Genomic DNA, 15,927 nt, shown 5'->3' with positions numbered 1-15,927 from the left:
CTAGGGATGACTTTCCCAAACTCCTAACCAACAATCTCTCTCCCACTGCGCAAATCCAACATTGGCACCCTCTGCTCTCCCTTCCAATCTGCCTTCCATCTCCCCACCTCCATCTTCCTCTCGACATATTCCAGCGCCGCCTTCTGAATATTCACCCACTCTCCCAGCCCTGTAACCACATCTTGGCTCCTCAACGCCTCCAATGTAGCCTGAACCCATGTCAGACAGGTGAACGATCGTGCTTCGATTTGATTTGGGTCATCAATCTGGTAAACCGGCACTGCTTCAATGATTCTCTCGAGCGCATGCGGGGAGATAACTTTAGCTATATTGATACGAACTAGGAGGCGGTGTTCTAGCTGGACATCTGAGATAGCAAGGCGTTCGTAGCGCCAGGGCTGCGTGACTTCGCCGGCGGTGTTTTGGAGCGTGTTCTTAACATGATGTTTTGTCGCTGAATCAGCAGGCTGTTGCTTGGTGCCTTTGGGAGAAATGAATAGTGCGTAGTGGTACGTGCCGGGGTGTTTTGGCCGCGCGTAGAGAGCGAGCTGGAGACGGGGTTTGTTCTGAGGCATGATTGTTGATCATGTTAACGATAACGCAGGTGAGCAGAGACCAAGATTACGGCTAACTGCATTAAGCGACCCCCGACTCCCGGCTAAAGGTCACTCTGCACCTTACGACTTCTTAGACTTTCCTACTCTATAACATGTCTGGTACAAAACGCTAGAGCGCTTAGTGTTAGGCTTAGAAACATTTAATTGAACGAGGCTAATATCACGCGATTCCTCCGTAGGCGCGAAACTCTGCTCAATGGTGGAAAGACAAAATCGCGAAGGCCCCAACGCAACCTGCAGCGAGTCTTTTTCGCGCATAGCTATCATTGCGCTCCAACCGTTTTACACTACATCTTACCTTGCGTAGATTATTTCGGAGCCTTGAGGCTCATTTAGAACAGAACCAGAGCTAGTTGAAGATGTTGGTAGTAACTGTGCTTCGTTTACAGCAACGATGAACCTTAGTAACCCATTTGCTGAACGATTAACGCGACCACAGCTCAGCCATTCCAGTGTATTTATGGTTACATTTTAGTACCTACATTCAGCTTTCTGCCGGCCGAATGGCTAATTCCACGCAAAAGTACGATATGTTGCGGAGAGTATATTAGGAGATATTGCATGCTCCACCAATCGGCACTCACATGGACATTTTTGTTCGGCACTTCACGACAGGGTTCCCCATATTTTACTATACGCGAAACGACCGTTACCACAGCGTAGGTTTCATCCTTCCAAACACATCCGAGCAAGCAACGCGCACTAACTTACGAACAGGAGAACGGCGGAATTATTTTTTACGGAAATCGGCGCCGAAATGAGAGGACCTAAAGAACGACGAAGGATGTTTCTTGAAATAATTTCTATATGAATGGGCGTATACCTTATTATAGTCTTTGTTTCCTTCCCCTTAAGCCCTGTCTCGAGGACTACATTGTATACTATGCACCTTCTTCCACTTAGTGCAGCTCTGTTGCTGACTACAGCCTCCGCATCTCCTCACCACAAGCGCGCAACAACACTAATCCCCAAAACCGTCTTCGACAATACTGCGAATTTCGAGCAACTCTTCAACTACAACTACCCATGGGGCGGTACAACACACAATGGTACATCTCCCACTTCTAACCTCACCTTGTCACTGCTAAGCACCTTGTCACCCCAGGCGGCGCACGCATGGACAAAGCACATGTCGCAATCTCTAGTCCCGGCGTCCTAACCATCACTGCCCAACCAGTCAAAGGGCAACCACCCGCAACACATGCAGGAAAGCAAATTCCCATCAACTATCTCAGTGGAGCAGTGGGTGCAAAACAGCGCTTCACTGTCCCACAAAACGGCGGTCTCGTCTTTAGCGCTTCATTCCAAGCCACCACTGCAAAAGGCACGTGGCCGGCCTTCTGGCTCACAGCCGTCCAGGGCTGGCCGCCAGAAGTCGACATGGCGGAATGGAAAGGCAGTGGGAAGATAAGCTTCAACACTTTCAACACGTCTTCGTCAGTACAGGCAAGAGATGTTCCGTATCCAAACCCAGAGGCCTGGCATGATGTTAAGTGTCAGTTAAAAGACAACGGCGGAGGTGTGGTGCAGGTCAAGTATTGGTTAAATGGTGTGGAAGTTACGACGCATTATGGAAGGGATTATGTGGGGAAGGCGTTGTATCTGTAAGCGTGCATCTTGTTGAGTATTAGGGTTGAAGAAAACCGTGCTAATGAGTGGGTTTAGAGTGATCAACCTGCAGATGGAAGGAAGTAGTGGCACGCCGGGGCCCTCCAAGAGTGAGTATTCATGGCATTTTGAATGAGAGCTTAAATCTAATTGCGATATAGACACTACGTACTCGATCCGCAACCTGGAGGTAACGACGCTCTAGTCGAACTACTTTTACCTCAGCGGTGCCCCTTTCGACTCAATATTATGTATGCCCACTGGATATAGTCAGATAGCATACAAATGCAAGTTGTAACCATGAGTCAACTCCAACTTGCTTGCGTGCGTAGGCACATTTAAGTCTTTCTCTTGCTGCTAACAATTTCCCATGCGCAAAAGTCGCAACATGCACTGAATCTGGTCGGTTGCGCTAAATCCCATGGGTTCTTTTATCCATCTGCGGCCCTAAGCGGGGCACACTTAACGCCATAGTAGCCTGAATATCATCAAATCACCACGTTCAATTTCCTTCGGGGCGTTGTATAATGTAAGCTGACAGACCGTAGCCATACTGCAGTCAGTCACTGCCAAGTAAGCTTGACTGCATTCGGCCTTTTTGCTAAGACTTTGTTGATACACTTCGACGCACGGCATCCTAATATGACGAAATAGGTTCTGTGCTTTCATGAGTCGAACTTAGGCGTACCAAGCTTACTGCTGGCCGTAGCTATTCGTCCGTGGCCACTGCGGTATATGAAGCTATAACTCCTATATAAAACACGAAAAGGGAGTGCTCTGCATCTGAGACTTAAGTCTAAATTATAGCAAAGAAGTTCTATCCAAAAAACTAATCACTTACATTTAATTCTTCAACAATGGCAATAGATTCTTCAAAATGGAAAGAGTTCAGCAGGATCGATCCAGAACTTGAGGCGGTATGAAGAGCACACCTCTCCCACCATACTGCTTAGCTTACAAATTCAAGCTACTTCCCCACCTTCCTCCAATGAAGTCTTTCGCAGACTATAAAGATGCAGCAGACCTGCGCCAATCCATCTTTGAGCAGTTTGGCCAATTGATTGCATCCGGCATCATCAAGCTTCCAGATTGGACGGGCCTTCACAAGGCAGAAATCCAGATTCCCACGCGTGACGGACAGACCCTTCGAGCCATTGTGTACCATCCTGAATCTACAGAGCCGGGGCCATTATTCATGTTCTTCCACGGAGGAGGATGGGTATTTGGGACGCCAGAGTATGGGGAGGGTTGGGCATATCTATTGGTGAAAGAGCTTGGCTTCACTGTTGTGAGCGTTGGTTATCGGGTAGCTCCAGAGCATGTATTTCCCACGGCGATGCATGATGGCTGGGATGCGGTGAAATGGGTGGGTATTCTAATGCTGACAAGGAAAGCAAGGCTGATCGATGTTTAGTGCGCCGAGAACGCATCGACCGTGAGCGCAGATCCTTCTAAAGGTTTCATCTTGGGAGGCACGTCTGCCGGTTCGACCGTAGCGACTGTAGCAGCCCACGAAGCTGTAGACGCGAACCTGTCTCCTCATGTTACTGGGGTTGTCCTCGCATCTCCCTATCTGTGCCATCATGATGCTCTCCCCGAGGTATACAAGAAGCATGATTCGAGCTGGGAGGAACATAAAGATGGTTTGATCCTAGACCGGCGCGGTATGGACTGGTTCAATGGTAAGTTCTTTCGTAGTCTGTATAAATTTGTAGCTCACAAGCAGAAAGACAAATACAAGCCCGACCCTAAGTCACCGTTGGCCAGCCCGCTACTTTGGTCGAGCCACAAGAACCAACCGCCGACCTATCTTCAGGTTATGGGGTAAGAACTCCACATTTTTTGGGCGAAGTCACAATTTAACAATTTCGCAGCATGGACGCATTGCGAGATGTATCACTGATCTACGAGCATATTTTACGGGAGGATGGTGTGCCCACCAAGCTCGACGTTTTCGCTGGGATCCCTCACGGAGGCCCAGATTTCCTTCCCACGCATTCCGTTGTACAGCAAGCGCTGGGCGGGTTTAAAGCTGGTGTGGAATGGATATTGAGACAACAATTCTGAAGGAAGGAGGGGCGTGTAGGATCAGCGCAGACGGCACGTATGTGGAGTCGTGGTAGTGCACGTGAAGCGCTTATCAACCGCAATCTTCCAGTCTATCACATCTCAACCTCATCAATAGCACAAGATTCTCCATTCCTACTACCTGATATGCTACCACTACTTCCCTCGATCCCCAACAACTATTGACTATAACCATACTAACGCCCCTTTATGTCTCAGCCCTTCCGTATTCCGGTGGACTCCAGATTGTAGTAGGGCCCATCGCTGGTATCCAACTGTATACGATACTGCCAAATCGTTTCGCAAATGGGTGTGACAGAACGCCCGCTACCGTATTGAATAGTTTGATACCCCATTCTGTTTGTGGATTGGCAATCTGGGGAGTTCCAGGGACCAACTTTTGCACTTTATCCACGAACGGTCTCGCGACTTTCTCGTACTGGGAGAGTGCGTATGGGATGTCAGTAGGTGACTTAGAGATTTCGCCGGCGAGAACGTAGGCGCCCACAATGGCGGCACCAGTGCCCTGGATAATGTGTTAGGATGTGTGAGGAGGTAACAGGGGGGAGTGGATTTGATGGCTTACCACGCCAGATATCGGACTAGGGCAATACGCGGCATCGCCTACCAACGCAACATGACCCTTAACCCAAGTATCCATCCTCACCTGCGCAATTTGCTGTATGTAGTAATCATCAGCCTCCTTCATTCCCCTCATTACTCTATCCGTTTGCCAGCCGGCGCCCTGAAACTCTCTCTCAAACCAAGCTTGCTGTTGTTCTCGGGTACCTTCCTGTAATAGCCTGTCAATCTCGTCGAAACGCGAAAGATTGCCGTCCGTCACGGAGATATATGCCCGTGTGGTGCCGTATTGATCAGGGCGAAGGAGAACCAGCCGACCCTTTGGTGCGTTGTACCATTGCGCAAACTTAGTATCTTCTTCTGTTCGTTGCATAGTGAAAAGTGCGGAGTATTGTCCCAGACGGTATAGGTAGTCGTCGTTCTTGGGGCCGTGGCCAAAGACAAGTCTTCTTGTGCGAGACATCATGCCATCGGCGCCGACGACGAGATCGAATTCCAGTCTAGGAAGAGAGTTTTGAAAGGTGACTTCTATTTTGCCGCTATCCTTCTCTTCTACGGCGATGATCATCTCATCGAAGACATACTTGACGCTCTCAAGATGTTTTGTCTCGTCGTACAGTAGCTTGGCCATGTCACCTCTCAGAATCTCAAACTCTGATGTCACTGCTCGCAATCAGTGTTTTCATAACAAGATTTGATGGATGCCAATTACTGCTCTGCTGTTCCGCATTCCCACTCGCCGGGAAGGTAGCTTTCGTCTTACCGTCCGCATACACGAATTCCATACCCACCTCCGTCGTTGTTTTCTCTCTGACTTTACCTAACAGTCCCATGCGCTCTACAATCGGCACTGCAGCTGATCGTAGGTCGATGGCTTGGCCGCCTAATCGTAGCTCAGGACTGCGCTCTAGAATCGTGATTTGTGAGGAAGGTTGAAATCTGTGTAACCAAAATGCAAGGCAGGGACCGGCGATGCCGGAGCCTGCAATGAGTATATGGAGCGAGGGTGCAGAAGTAGACATCTTGACTACTCTGATGAAGTTACAATGAAAGCTCTCGTGGCCACACTGGATGGCGTATGGGAAGAAGAATGCTGAAGTATACTGTATTTCTCTACTGCTTCGACAGGACCTATATATTCATTTCCCTTACTGCAGCTGTTGGACCCTGCATGGCTACCTCGAGCATCTTAGAATTCTAGAACATGTCCAGGGTCGGATGACGCAATGCATCTAAGCCGGGCATCATCAAACGCCGAGTTAATCTCGCATATTTGAAAAGTCGGAGCCTAGTAAACTCCAGGACCGACTCCTGGATCTCGCATTATATGACGGCTGCTTTGGAAAGTGTGTCTCGTGCGAATATCACTGGTGTAGTATTTTAAATGTGTGCTTTCCAGTATCACGGTGTCAGGAGAGCGCAAACTTGGTCACAATACATCTCCCGTCAAAGTTTGCACACGTTTCTGTATTAGCAAAAACATCGGTCAAGGGCGGTAGGTAGACATTGAGGATTGAACAACATATAGCAGCGCTTGAGACATGGGCGAGGTTGAAGCTGAGTCATCCATGCGATATCGGTTGGTCTTACCGTATCGTGCCTGCGGACTTGACCGTGCCGATACATGCACAACCACTTCACGACTGGAAGCAGGTAGCCGTCAGTATGGAGGGGCTACAACAATCCTCCTCCTCTTCATCCTGCTCGACATCAAGGACTGGTTCGATAGTCCACAAATTTCGGAAAAACCTTGCACCATGACAGAACCCTTCCGCCTAACGGCGTCGCAAGCGCAAGCCAAGTTCAACGATGGTTCCCTAACTGTCGAAGAATACGCCAAATCACTACTCTCACGCGTCGAAGCGCGTGATGCTGCCGTTCATGCTTGGGCATATCTCAGTCCAGAACTCGTAATTCGACGTGCACGCGAACTCGACCAAACGCCGCCCGAGAAGAGGGGACCACTCCATGGAGTTGCAGTAGGGGTCAAAGATGTGATCCTCACAAACGACATGCCGACGCAGTACAACTCCCCAATCTACGAGGATGATGCACCCATGATCGATGCGGGTAGCGTTGCAGTGTTGAGGGCAAATGGAGCACTGATCTTCGGTACGTCTTGTGGTCTATGGGCACCGATATGATACTGATGATGAGTAGGTAAGACCACGACCACCGAGTTTGCAGCGACCTCTGTCGGTCCTTCACACAAAGGTCCCAAGACCGCGAACCCTCACGATCCCTCTCGCACACCTGGCGGCTCATCCTCAGGCTCAGGGGCGGCTGTAGGCGACTTCCAGGTCCCCATCGGTCTTGGAACACAAACGGTGGGGAGTACAATACGTCCAGGCTCATTCAATGGCATCTATGCTATGAAACCGACATGGAATTCGATTTCGCGGGAAGGTCAAAAGCTATACTCGTTGATTTTCGATACACTGGGCCTGTATGCAAGAAGTGTAGACGACCTCAAGTTACTCCTCGATGCATTCCAGCTCGTGGACGATGAACCTGAGGAAAATTTTCAAGTCAACGGCGCGGAATTTGCATTGCTCACGCTGCCTACTCCCGAATGGCCAGAGCCTGGCCCAGGCACCACCGCCGCTCTTAAGAAGGGTGCTGAGCTTCTCCGCAAACACGGTGCAAACGTCGAAGAAATCACCTTGGATGATTCGCTTCGACCAATGTACAAATACCATCTTCAAGTCCTCTCTGGCGACGGACGGGTCGCGTTTCTACCGGATTATTACGCCGCGAAGGACCAGTTGCACTACACCCTTGTTGACCACGTAGAGAATCGCCACAAGCTTTCACGCAAAGATCAGCTCAAAGCTTTCGACGAGCTTGCAGCCATGAGACCGAAGCTGGACGCGCTGGCGGACAGATATGCTGCGATCATTGCACCGAGTGTGATTGATGAAGCGCCGATAGGACATGGGAATACAGGTGACGCGGCATTTTGTGGGCCTTGGACTGCTATGCATATGCCAGTTGTCAATATCCCGGGCTTTCGAGGCGAAAACGGGATGCCTGTGGGGTTGAGTGTTGTGAGTAGTCGGTATAGAGACCAGCACCTACTGAGAGTGTGTAGAGAGGTCGGAAAGATTTTCGAGTTAGAAGGTGGGTGGAAGGGGGAGCTATAAACTACCTGCAAAATGGAGGGTCGTGCAGATCGACTCGACAATACGATCAAAGCACTATCTCGGCTGGCTGTTACCTCAGATAGGTGATCCGAAGTAGCCGAGAATCTCACTCACATGGTAATAAGCTGTGTACCCGAAAAGCTAAATGCGTAAGCTGCAATCAAGGAGCGGGGTTTACCCCACACTTTTGGCCCTGGCATCACGCAACAACACCACCGGTCACAGGAAACTAAAAGCCCGACTGTCAGGCCGAGGAAAGGATCTACAAGATGCCAATCATTGTCTTCTGCCCCCTAATATAAATGTAACCAACTTACAATCAGTGCTTCAATTGACCTTTCTACTGTCTCCAAGAAACGACATCCTGTAACTGTGCACTATGGCTTCCCACAAACTCACTCTCAAGCAGCCCCAAGGCCGTGAACTCCTTGGTGGCGACCTTCTTGCCCAATGTCTCCAGCAACTCGGTGTCGATGTCATCTTCGGTCTGCATGGTGGGCACCTCGACGCTTTCCTCATGGGATGCACAGAAATAGGCATCGAGCTCATCGACACAAGACACGAAACTGTCGCTGTACAGGCTGCAGAGGGCTATGCGAAAGTCAGTGGGAAAACGGGATGTTGTTTCGTTACTGCGAATAGCGGGTACGTTAGAATGAATCTGAGTGGTGCTGGGATGCTGGGTTCAGGAGGGTCTCAATATGCTAACGAGATCATTGTAGATTTTGCAACGGCCTTCCGGGTCTTGCGACTGCATTTGCAGATCGCTCACCTATACTTTGTGTGACGAGCTCGCAGCCCCTGAGAGACGCTGAGACAAATGCCCTCCAGGGCTTTCATGACCAGGTTGTGCTAGCGAAGCCTATCACCAAGTTTGCTGCGAGACTCACTACCGTAACAGAAATCCCACGCATCGTGAGTTATGCATGGAGGACAGCACGCTCTGGCGCGCCTGGTCCAGTGCTTCTGGATTTCCCCATTGATGTGCTGTTCACGCCTGTTGATGCTGAGAGAGTTGCCTGGGGAAATATCACAGGGCCGTTGAGTACTCTCCCTGGTCCAGATCCGAATGCGATCAAGGATGTAGTGAGTCTGATAAAAGCGGCTGAAAGACCTGCTATAATAGTAGGCACGGGTGCGCGAAGCGTAAGATAGTCCCCCATCCCTTGTTTGATTCTTCAACCTGGTAGTCTTACGAAAGTAGGCTATTGACGAGATCACAACTCTGGCTAGCACAACCAGCCTCCCGATCTTCCACAGTCTGAAGTTCAGCACCGGCATTCCCGTCACGCATCCTTCCCATGCCGGATCCGCGGTACTCCTTGGCCTCCTTCGCGCTACTCAGCAGCCCCAGCCCGACCTGATTATTCTACTAGGAGCCCGAACCGGCTGCCTCCTGGGTGGGAGGGGAGGTGCTATTGTCCCCACGTCAAACTGCAAAATCATCCAGATCGACATTGATGGGGGTGAAATTGGACGCTCCGAGCACATCATTATAGGCATCGTATCCGACATCCAACTCGCGATTGCCGCGCTGAACAGCGAAGTAGCAAAAGCAGACAAGTTTACCGTCCCTGAATCCTGGATCCGCACAGCCCTCGGTCTGAAGTCCTGGCGCGCACCGCACAATGAATCCGAGCCGAAAATCGATGAGAAGAATGGCCATTTGCATCCCTACCACGCGGTCAAAACTCTCTATCGGCATATACCCAAAGGAAGTGTGATATCTATCGATGGTGGCGAAGCGGGTGGATGGGCCATGCAACTTCTCCCCGAAGCCTCGGCGTCGCTATCCATGTTGGCAACGGGGTACTTGGGCTTTCTGGGGAACGGATGGGGATACTCGCTCGGCGCGGCGGTCGCTGATCGAAGTAAACTGGTCATCAACATCCAGGGTGATGGGTCAGCAGGGTTTCATTTAGCGGAGTTAGATACGTATAAGAAGTTTAACCTGCGCATCTTGACGGTAGTAGTTAATAACAGCGTTTGGGGTATGTCGCAGGCGGGCCAGGAGTTGATTTACGGTGTCAAATCTGCTAAACCTGCGTCGGCGCTCCGTCCAGAGACGCGCTACGATATTATTGCCCAGGGTTTCGGCATGACTGGCTTCCTCATCGACGCCACACTTTCGCTGCCTGAAAGTCCGTTGTCGGAGCGCCGCAAGCCCTGGGTCGAATTGGGACCGGAAGGGGAAGAGAAATGGAAGAAGTGTTTGAATGGGTTGGGCATGGCGGTGGAGGAAATTGTTCAGAGTGGAGGACCGGGACTGATTGATTTGAGGGTGAGTCCATATCCGTACCAGGACAGCACGAAGGCTATGGTCGGCGCGACAAAGGACCCAGACGTGATTGTTGTACCGTATTACGACAATTTGCCCAGACCTTATTACAAGAGCAAGGAGAACGGGGCGGCTTGACTGCACGTCACTCACTTATTTAACCGGGTAGTGGGAGATATTTGCTGTAGCTTTTGATGTCTCTTTTTTGAACAGGTATTTAGCCCAGTAGTATGTACTCCTGAGTGCCTTCACGGTGTAATCAGTATTTCTTTGTAAACTCAAACATTACGTGGTGCCAGCCCAAACTTGGGCTACAAGGTGAATTATGCTTACCTGGCCGGTTTTTTGTTCTGGATGTTGCTAAACCTTCCCGCCGGCTGTCACCATCAGTGCACGGTTCCCGTACTACCTGTTCCTCGAGACTGCCAAAACGGACGTGAAGGTATAATTTGTGTTGCTTCGGTGGAAATGAAATAAGTGGGAAGGCAAAGTGAAGGGCTGCGCGCCACGCACACCTGATTTCAAGGCAACCTCCCAATTTCCCGTAACACCTACCTTTGTCCGCTTAACCTCTTTACTGATACAGCCTTGCCTGGTTACCCTCAACTTTCCATACGCTCGTGAACATACCGCAACAGCTCACTCTGAGTTCAAAATGGCAGTAAGTCTTCACTTGTGCAATCTCCATTAGCACACCCTCACACCTAAGCAATCCAACGTCAGCTTTTATAGTAATTTCTAACCACCTCAAGCTCACTCGCGCCCAAATCGCCGGCATCGCAGTCGCCATCTTCATCACCGTCCTTTCCATCGTGACCTTCATCATCAGCTACTGCCACAACCGCAACCTTGTCAAGCAACCAGACGACGCCGAAGCCCAAGCTGAGCCAGAGCTACAGCTCCCGGGTCCTCTGGTGCAGGATAACAGCCGCAAAACCCACCCGCAGACCTTCTATGACTGGGTACGCTCCGGCAACGACTCCTCTACTCGTCACTCGCCAGTCACCACCACCAAGATTCAGCCGAAACAGCACCGTCATGATCGCTATCCTTCTCTCGAGCATGGCCCTGGACCTGTCATTCGTTCACGACCCATTGTCACCCAGAGCGTATCTACCCCGACCACTGCGCCGAAGGTAGAGCGCCCTGGATCCGATGACTCGATCAAGGCTTCCAGTCTGCATCAGGCAGTGCTGGATATTGGAGGTTCGAAGGGACAAGGAGAGGGTAAGAAAGAGCCGAGGAAGTTGGAGGAGAAGGTTCGTTCGAGGGCATATAGTGGAGCATGGCCGTAATCTCTTGCGAAGCAGGTGTGATGGAGGCATCCGAAGGAAGTTATGGACCTTTGCGGAAACGGAGTTCGGACATCATGCAAGCTGGATACCATTGCCCAAGTAAATTGGACGTGGAGAGAGATGGGCAAGATTAGCACGCATCAGACATTGAGATGACGCAAGTGAGATATGCAAACGGACGACGAATATTTCATTTGGATACTACGAATCCAGGACTGATAACAATGATATCTCGCCTATAGACATCGAAGAGTTCTAAAGAGAAGTGCACTTACCTGCTGAGTTAGTCTACCGCCTTGTCGCATCACACGTTCACCCAAATCACCAAGACAACATCACGTAGCGAAGGGGAAGGGGAAAATGGCAATCAAGCATCATCTTCGCACCTTGCGGCACTCAGACTCAGCGACACCTAGGGGGAGAGGACCTTTTTTCATTGACTCCTGATCATCATGCCGCCGTATATAGCCATAAAACCATGCCATAGTCGTGGCAGAACCCCATTCCCAGATGACACCATGTTTTCAGTAAATCCAGAAGGGAAGGAAGACCGGACCGCGCATCTAAGAGCGGTTCTGCTGGTTGCGGTCGTTGAAGCGACGGGGACCGCGCTCGACAACCTGTTGCTGGGAGACGGCGATGACGTTGGTGGGGATGTTGTCGAACTATGTGTTGTTAGTGGGATGGTCGGAAGGATATGAGGAGGAGAGAACGTACGCCCAAGCTCTTGAGCAGGTCCTTGGTCTCCTGGTCGACGTCGAGCGAACCAGACTCGCTGTTCTGGGTGAAGTCGAGGGCGGAGATCTCGGGGACGTATTGATCCTTGCGCTCACGCTCCTCTTCCTGGAGCTTGAAGGAGATACCGCGGACGGGACCACGCTGGATACGCTTCATCCTACGAGATGTTAGTCGTTGCGATCGAGCGGTCGAAGTTGCACAGAGCGAGCAACTGGAGAATTGACGTGAGAGGATGGATAACCATCGGAAGAGTCGAAGTCGCCGACCGGCATACAAGCAGTCCAACAATGCACACTACTCCTACCCTTCCGTGATTCTCAATCGCTCTCATCGTCGCACCTCCGTCTCAGCCCTCCGGAGGAAAGGTAAACGTACAGATGAGTGGTGTATCCGGCAATCTTGTTCCGCAGACGCTTCGAGGCAATGATGGCAATCTATTCGCACAGGTTAGTCTCTACTGCCCACAATCGTAGCCGTTACATTGTATCCTACCTCATCACAGATCCTTTTGTTGGTCTCGAAGTCGAGCGACAGCTTGGGGTAGTACCGCTCAATGATGACCTTGGCGGACTTCTTAACGGTCTTTGTTCGGACGCGACCCATGTTGGCGACTTTGTGTGAGCTTGGGAAAACGTGGAGGGAAGGGCGGTGGCTGTCGAGTTAGTAGATTGTCGCTGAGGAGAGAAAAGGTGAGGTGTTGCGATATTGCTCGGTTACGTGTGTGGGATGGCCAATGCGTTGGCGCTAGTGCGAGAATGGTATGGCGCGGAACTTGACCCGTAGGTGGGGATAGTCAAAGGAGCTCGAACACGACATTTTGGAGAACGAAGTCCCACACGACCTTGAAGATATCTTGTTCGCATATATTTGGTATCTCTCGCTCGCTGATTACAATGACTAGAAAGAAACAAGGCACAAAAACCGCCCAAAAATGCTCGAAATAAGTTCACAAATTCATGACGAAGTTAACCATATCCACTCTTTTCCTCCCCTTTCGATTCAATGACCACCCCCCGCACCTTTAGCTGCGCCGTGACTCGCAGGTATCGGGAAGTAGAAGGCACAAATGGCAATGATGATGTACGTCATGATGCACAGCACGCCTTCGAGGTAGTTGGACTTCTTATCGCGCAAGAAGGAGCCCACCGCAAGGACGGCAAGGACAAGTGCAACGGCATCGAACATGGCGAAGTTATAGTCCATACCGATGCCGAGACCCCAGCCGACAAGTACGACAAGGGGAGCGTTGAGCATGGCAGTTTGAATCGACGCACCCAGAACATGGGCGAGCGCCATGTTGATCTGGTTGTCGTAGGCTTCGTCAATGGCGAGGAGATGTTCGGCGAGTTTCTCGACGAGAGGAATCAGGATGAGACCAATAAAGGCATCGCTGACACCCCGTTCGACAATATGCGGAATCTCGAGCACGAGAAAGATGGCGATCAAGGAGACGCAAGCCAAAGATATGATCAGGGCCACAATGACTTCAGTCAGAGTGAGCTTCGGCTTCGCAAGTTCCTCGTGGCGGTCCTTGTCCTTGTGATCATCGGCTTCGTAGATCTCATGGAACAAGCCATCGTGGGAAATGGTCTGGTACGCCACGTAGATGAGATAGCCAACGATTGAGATGATGGCCACACCGCGTGAGATTTTGATGGTGTTGTATTTGATCAGAGCGGTGTCGGCAATATAGTCCGGGTTATTCTTGAGGTATTTGTAAAAGACGGCGGGAAGGACCAGAGCCACTACGCATATTAGCACAGTATGATGGTGGAGAAGGGAGGAACAACGTACTGGAGGCGACAATCATCAAGCCACTGCCGTTCTCCGACACGGCCGAGTGGAACTCTTGTACATCGTGCTTGATGCCACCGGCCACAAAGCAGGATCCCAGACAAAGCAGTATGTTGGCCAGGATCGAACCTAAGATGGCAGCTTTGATGACTTGGACGTTCGAGTCTGCAACAGACGTCTTGAGCAGCGTCATGAACAGAATGATCTCGACAACAGAACCAAACGTCGTCTCAAGGACAACCGCAAAGGCCTTCTGGGGCATCTTGCGCGAAAGCTCCTGCCCAGCGAACCCTAGCATGTTGGCTGCGGGTATCATGGCGACGTAGTTGGTAATGAAGATGGGGAGGTGCCACTCTGGGCGTGCGAAGTGCTATGGTAGCTTGTTAGCACGAATACCATGTCCATGTTGGTAAAGTATTTTCCTACCAGTGCAATGGCAACAGGGACCACAGGCCACAACAGGTTGACCATCATCGAAAGCGTGCTGCTGCTCCTACCGCAGATGACAAGAAATTTGACCGGGTTGAAGCCTCTCCTGCCGCTCTCGCCCTCTGGGTGGATGCCCTTTGTTACTGTGTGTCCATTGTGGTTGTATTGCGGAAGAGCCTCGCGGGGTTTCTCCCGTCGACGCATCGAGTCGTGCGCTGGAGCGGTGCGTGAGGTCTTCTCGGTCGTATACTCTCGCGATGACCTTCGATCTCGTGAAGATCGGCCATTGGGATACTCTCGTGAGGTTCGGGAATGTGCCATGACTGCCCGTGTGCGTGGCAAGTGATTGAGCGGTACGATTTGGGGTCAGCAGCTGCTATATGAGGGCATTGACTGCAGCACGGCGGACAGGGGTTTGGCGTTTCAGGGCGCGCGTATGGATTGGCCTGCAGCGATTGCAACGACCGTGGGTGCTGCAATCGGAGAGGAGAATGGGAAAGAGGAGAAGAGTCGAAGAGGGTAAAAGACTCTGGAGTCTGGAAGGGACTCTGGGGCTGGGCGTCATCTTGGGTGGTGAGTGTATTTCCTGTTTAATGAGGTGCAGGAGATCCCGACGTGCACCGGTAACTGGTATTGGTTTACCCCAGCCTCCATTCGCCAAAACATGACCTCTGCCGCAGCACCGTTACAGCACGCTTCAGATTCCACCAATGCAATTCGTTATTCTTCTTCCATCTTGTTTCTCGGGCCTGCCAACTTGATGCTTGATCGCGAGGGACACGTCACTAAGCATCGCGTAACGTCCATGGCGGTGCTTGTTACCCCTTGGCTGCGCGCGCCAGATTCCAGAACCAAGTTTCAGCTCCACAACGCGGCGTGATGTCACAGGCGGCCCGATACATTTGTCTCCACTCCTCTCCGCAGAATGCCTTGAGGCGTCTCAGTATATTCGCTCAATGTAATGCTTTGGTCTGCTCTACGCTGGCGGCTGCTTACCTCTTGACTGCTATACGAATCCAGACACGATTCTCTAGGATCTTGCGAGACCCTTCACGATGTCCAGCCTCGGTGGCCGAACACGAAGTTATAGTAGGGCCGATTGCCTGGGTAACTGATGGAGCACGATCGATTGCTACGGCGCCTGTGTCTGTGTATTTGAAGGACTCCAACTCAGCCCCCTTATACAACCAACGGTGTAACCAGTGACTTTACACACGATCCATTGAGACGCGCACTACATTAGGAGTGGGGTTCTCATGATTCCACAAGGGGGATTTTTGCATATTGTCGCCCTATCAATGCGTGCTAGGCCCCTGAAGAGCGTGGCACATGCTGTGGCTGTGCTGTAGCAGCTAGTTATCTGCACGTGGACAGGC

At 51.1% G+C, this 15,927-nt stretch overlaps 10 protein-coding genes across 10 annotated transcripts; 5 read left to right on the top strand and 5 right to left on the bottom strand.

Moving 5' to 3' along the window:
* Positions 1 to 23: 23 nt before the first annotated feature.
* K460DRAFT_288373 (uncharacterized protein) lies at positions 24 to 575 on the bottom strand (the record flags this gene model as incomplete). The annotated part of the gene is made up of 1 exon (XM_040929046.1): positions 24 to 575. The coding sequence occupies one exon, from the start codon at positions 573 to 575 to the stop codon at positions 24 to 26; it is 552 nt and encodes a 183-aa protein (XP_040785834.1).
* A 925-nt stretch (positions 576 to 1,500) lies between these two features.
* K460DRAFT_357024 (glycoside hydrolase family 16 protein) lies at positions 1,501 to 2,430 on the top strand (the record flags this gene model as incomplete). The annotated part of the gene is made up of 4 exons (XM_040932005.1): positions 1,501 to 1,666; positions 1,723 to 2,221; positions 2,283 to 2,335; positions 2,387 to 2,430. 4 exons carry the CDS (start codon positions 1,501 to 1,503, stop codon positions 2,428 to 2,430), a joined length of 762 nt encoding a protein of 253 aa, XP_040785833.1.
* Positions 2,431 to 3,213: 783 nt separating this feature from the next.
* Positions 3,214 to 4,292, top strand: K460DRAFT_289957 (uncharacterized protein; the record flags this gene model as incomplete). The annotated part of the gene is made up of 4 exons (XM_040929161.1): positions 3,214 to 3,591; positions 3,640 to 3,907; positions 3,956 to 4,049; positions 4,100 to 4,292. The coding sequence occupies 4 exons, from the start codon at positions 3,214 to 3,216 to the stop codon at positions 4,290 to 4,292; spliced, it is 933 nt and encodes a 310-aa protein (XP_040785832.1).
* A 127-nt stretch (positions 4,293 to 4,419) lies between these two features.
* Positions 4,420 to 5,951, bottom strand: K460DRAFT_418361 (FAD/NAD(P)-binding domain-containing protein). The gene is made up of 3 exons (XM_040937944.1): positions 5,587 to 5,951; positions 4,879 to 5,537; positions 4,420 to 4,818 (listed from the first exon to the last, which is right to left on the bottom strand). The coding sequence occupies exons 1-3, from the start codon at positions 5,894 to 5,896 to the stop codon at positions 4,501 to 4,503; spliced, it is 1,287 nt and encodes a 428-aa protein (XP_040785831.1). The 5' UTR covers positions 5,897 to 5,951; the 3' UTR covers positions 4,420 to 4,500.
* A 680-nt stretch (positions 5,952 to 6,631) lies between these two features.
* Positions 6,632 to 8,017, top strand: K460DRAFT_378445 (Asp-tRNA Asn/Glu-tRNA Gln amidotransferas-like protein subunit A; the record flags this gene model as incomplete). The annotated part of the gene is made up of 2 exons (XM_040935076.1): positions 6,632 to 6,986; positions 7,035 to 8,017. 2 exons carry the CDS (start codon positions 6,632 to 6,634, stop codon positions 8,015 to 8,017), a joined length of 1,338 nt encoding a protein of 445 aa, XP_040785830.1.
* A 379-nt stretch (positions 8,018 to 8,396) lies between these two features.
* K460DRAFT_378444 (acetolactate synthase I/II/III large subunit) lies at positions 8,397 to 10,433 on the top strand (the record flags this gene model as incomplete). Its single annotated transcript, XM_040935075.1, has 3 exons — positions 8,397 to 8,662; positions 8,740 to 9,163; positions 9,222 to 10,433. The coding sequence occupies 3 exons, from the start codon at positions 8,397 to 8,399 to the stop codon at positions 10,431 to 10,433; spliced, it is 1,902 nt and encodes a 633-aa protein (XP_040785829.1).
* A 517-nt stretch (positions 10,434 to 10,950) lies between these two features.
* On the top strand, positions 10,951 to 12,186 carry K460DRAFT_418358 (uncharacterized protein; the record flags this gene model as incomplete). The annotated part of the gene is made up of 3 exons (XM_040937943.1): positions 10,951 to 10,956; positions 11,048 to 11,554; positions 11,878 to 12,186. The coding sequence occupies 3 exons, from the start codon at positions 10,951 to 10,953 to the stop codon at positions 12,004 to 12,006; spliced, it is 642 nt and encodes a 213-aa protein (XP_040785828.1). The 3' UTR covers positions 12,007 to 12,186.
* K460DRAFT_368160 (ribosomal protein S17e) lies at positions 11,765 to 13,017 on the bottom strand. Its single transcript, XM_040933721.1, has 4 exons — positions 12,821 to 13,017; positions 12,704 to 12,762; positions 12,308 to 12,485; positions 11,765 to 12,255 (listed from the first exon to the last, which is right to left on the bottom strand). Exons 1-4 carry the CDS (start codon positions 12,929 to 12,931, stop codon positions 12,154 to 12,156), a joined length of 450 nt encoding a protein of 149 aa, XP_040785827.1. The 5' UTR covers positions 12,932 to 13,017; the 3' UTR covers positions 11,765 to 12,153.
* A 310-nt stretch (positions 13,018 to 13,327) lies between these two features.
* On the bottom strand, positions 13,328 to 14,872 carry K460DRAFT_288953 (uncharacterized protein; the record flags this gene model as incomplete). Its single annotated transcript, XM_040929088.1, has 3 exons — positions 13,328 to 14,073; positions 14,123 to 14,492; positions 14,549 to 14,872. 3 exons carry the CDS (start codon positions 14,870 to 14,872, stop codon positions 13,328 to 13,330), a joined length of 1,440 nt encoding a protein of 479 aa, XP_040785826.1.
* Positions 14,873 to 15,147: 275 nt separating this feature from the next.
* K460DRAFT_432847 (uncharacterized protein) lies at positions 15,148 to 15,774 on the bottom strand (the record flags this gene model as incomplete). Its single annotated transcript, XM_040938360.1, has 3 exons — positions 15,148 to 15,480; positions 15,548 to 15,692; positions 15,768 to 15,774. 3 exons carry the CDS (start codon positions 15,772 to 15,774, stop codon positions 15,249 to 15,251), a joined length of 384 nt encoding a protein of 127 aa, XP_040785825.1. The 3' UTR covers positions 15,148 to 15,248.
* Positions 15,775 to 15,927: the final 153 nt, after the last annotated feature.

Source organism: Cucurbitaria berberidis (genome assembly GCF_010015615.1).
Source record: "Cucurbitaria berberidis CBS 394.84 unplaced genomic scaffold K460scaffold_4, whole genome shotgun sequence".
Classification (NCBI taxonomy): Eukaryota; Fungi; Ascomycota; class Dothideomycetes; order Pleosporales; family Cucurbitariaceae; genus Cucurbitaria; species Cucurbitaria berberidis.
This window is presented reverse-complemented; position numbering and strand designations above follow the sequence as displayed.

Bases quoted from the DNA above. Each gene is read 5' to 3' on its own strand.
- K460DRAFT_368160 (XM_040933721.1), bottom strand. From the start codon at position 12,931: ATGGGTCGCGTCCGAACAAAGACCGTTAAGAAGTCCGCCAAGGTCATC. The intron at 12,486-12,703 runs GTACGTTTACCT...AACATCTCGTAG, and splicing joins GCCGGATACACCACTCATCT to GATGAAGCGTATCCAGCGTG. The intron at 12,256-12,307 runs GTACGTTCTCTC...AACAACACATAG, and splicing joins ACCTGCTCAAGAGCTTGGGC to TTCGACAACATCCCCACCAA.
- K460DRAFT_418361 (XM_040937944.1), bottom strand. From the start codon at position 5,896: ATGTCTACTTCTGCACCCTCGCTCCATATACTCATTGCAGGCTCCGGC. The intron at 5,538-5,586 runs GTAATTGGCATC...GATTGCGAGCAG, and splicing joins GAATGCGGAACAGCAGAGCA to TGACATCAGAGTTTGAGATT. The intron at 4,819-4,878 runs GTAAGCCATCAA...CACATTATCCAG, and splicing joins CTAGTCCGATATCTGGCGTG to GGCACTGGTGCCGCCATTGT.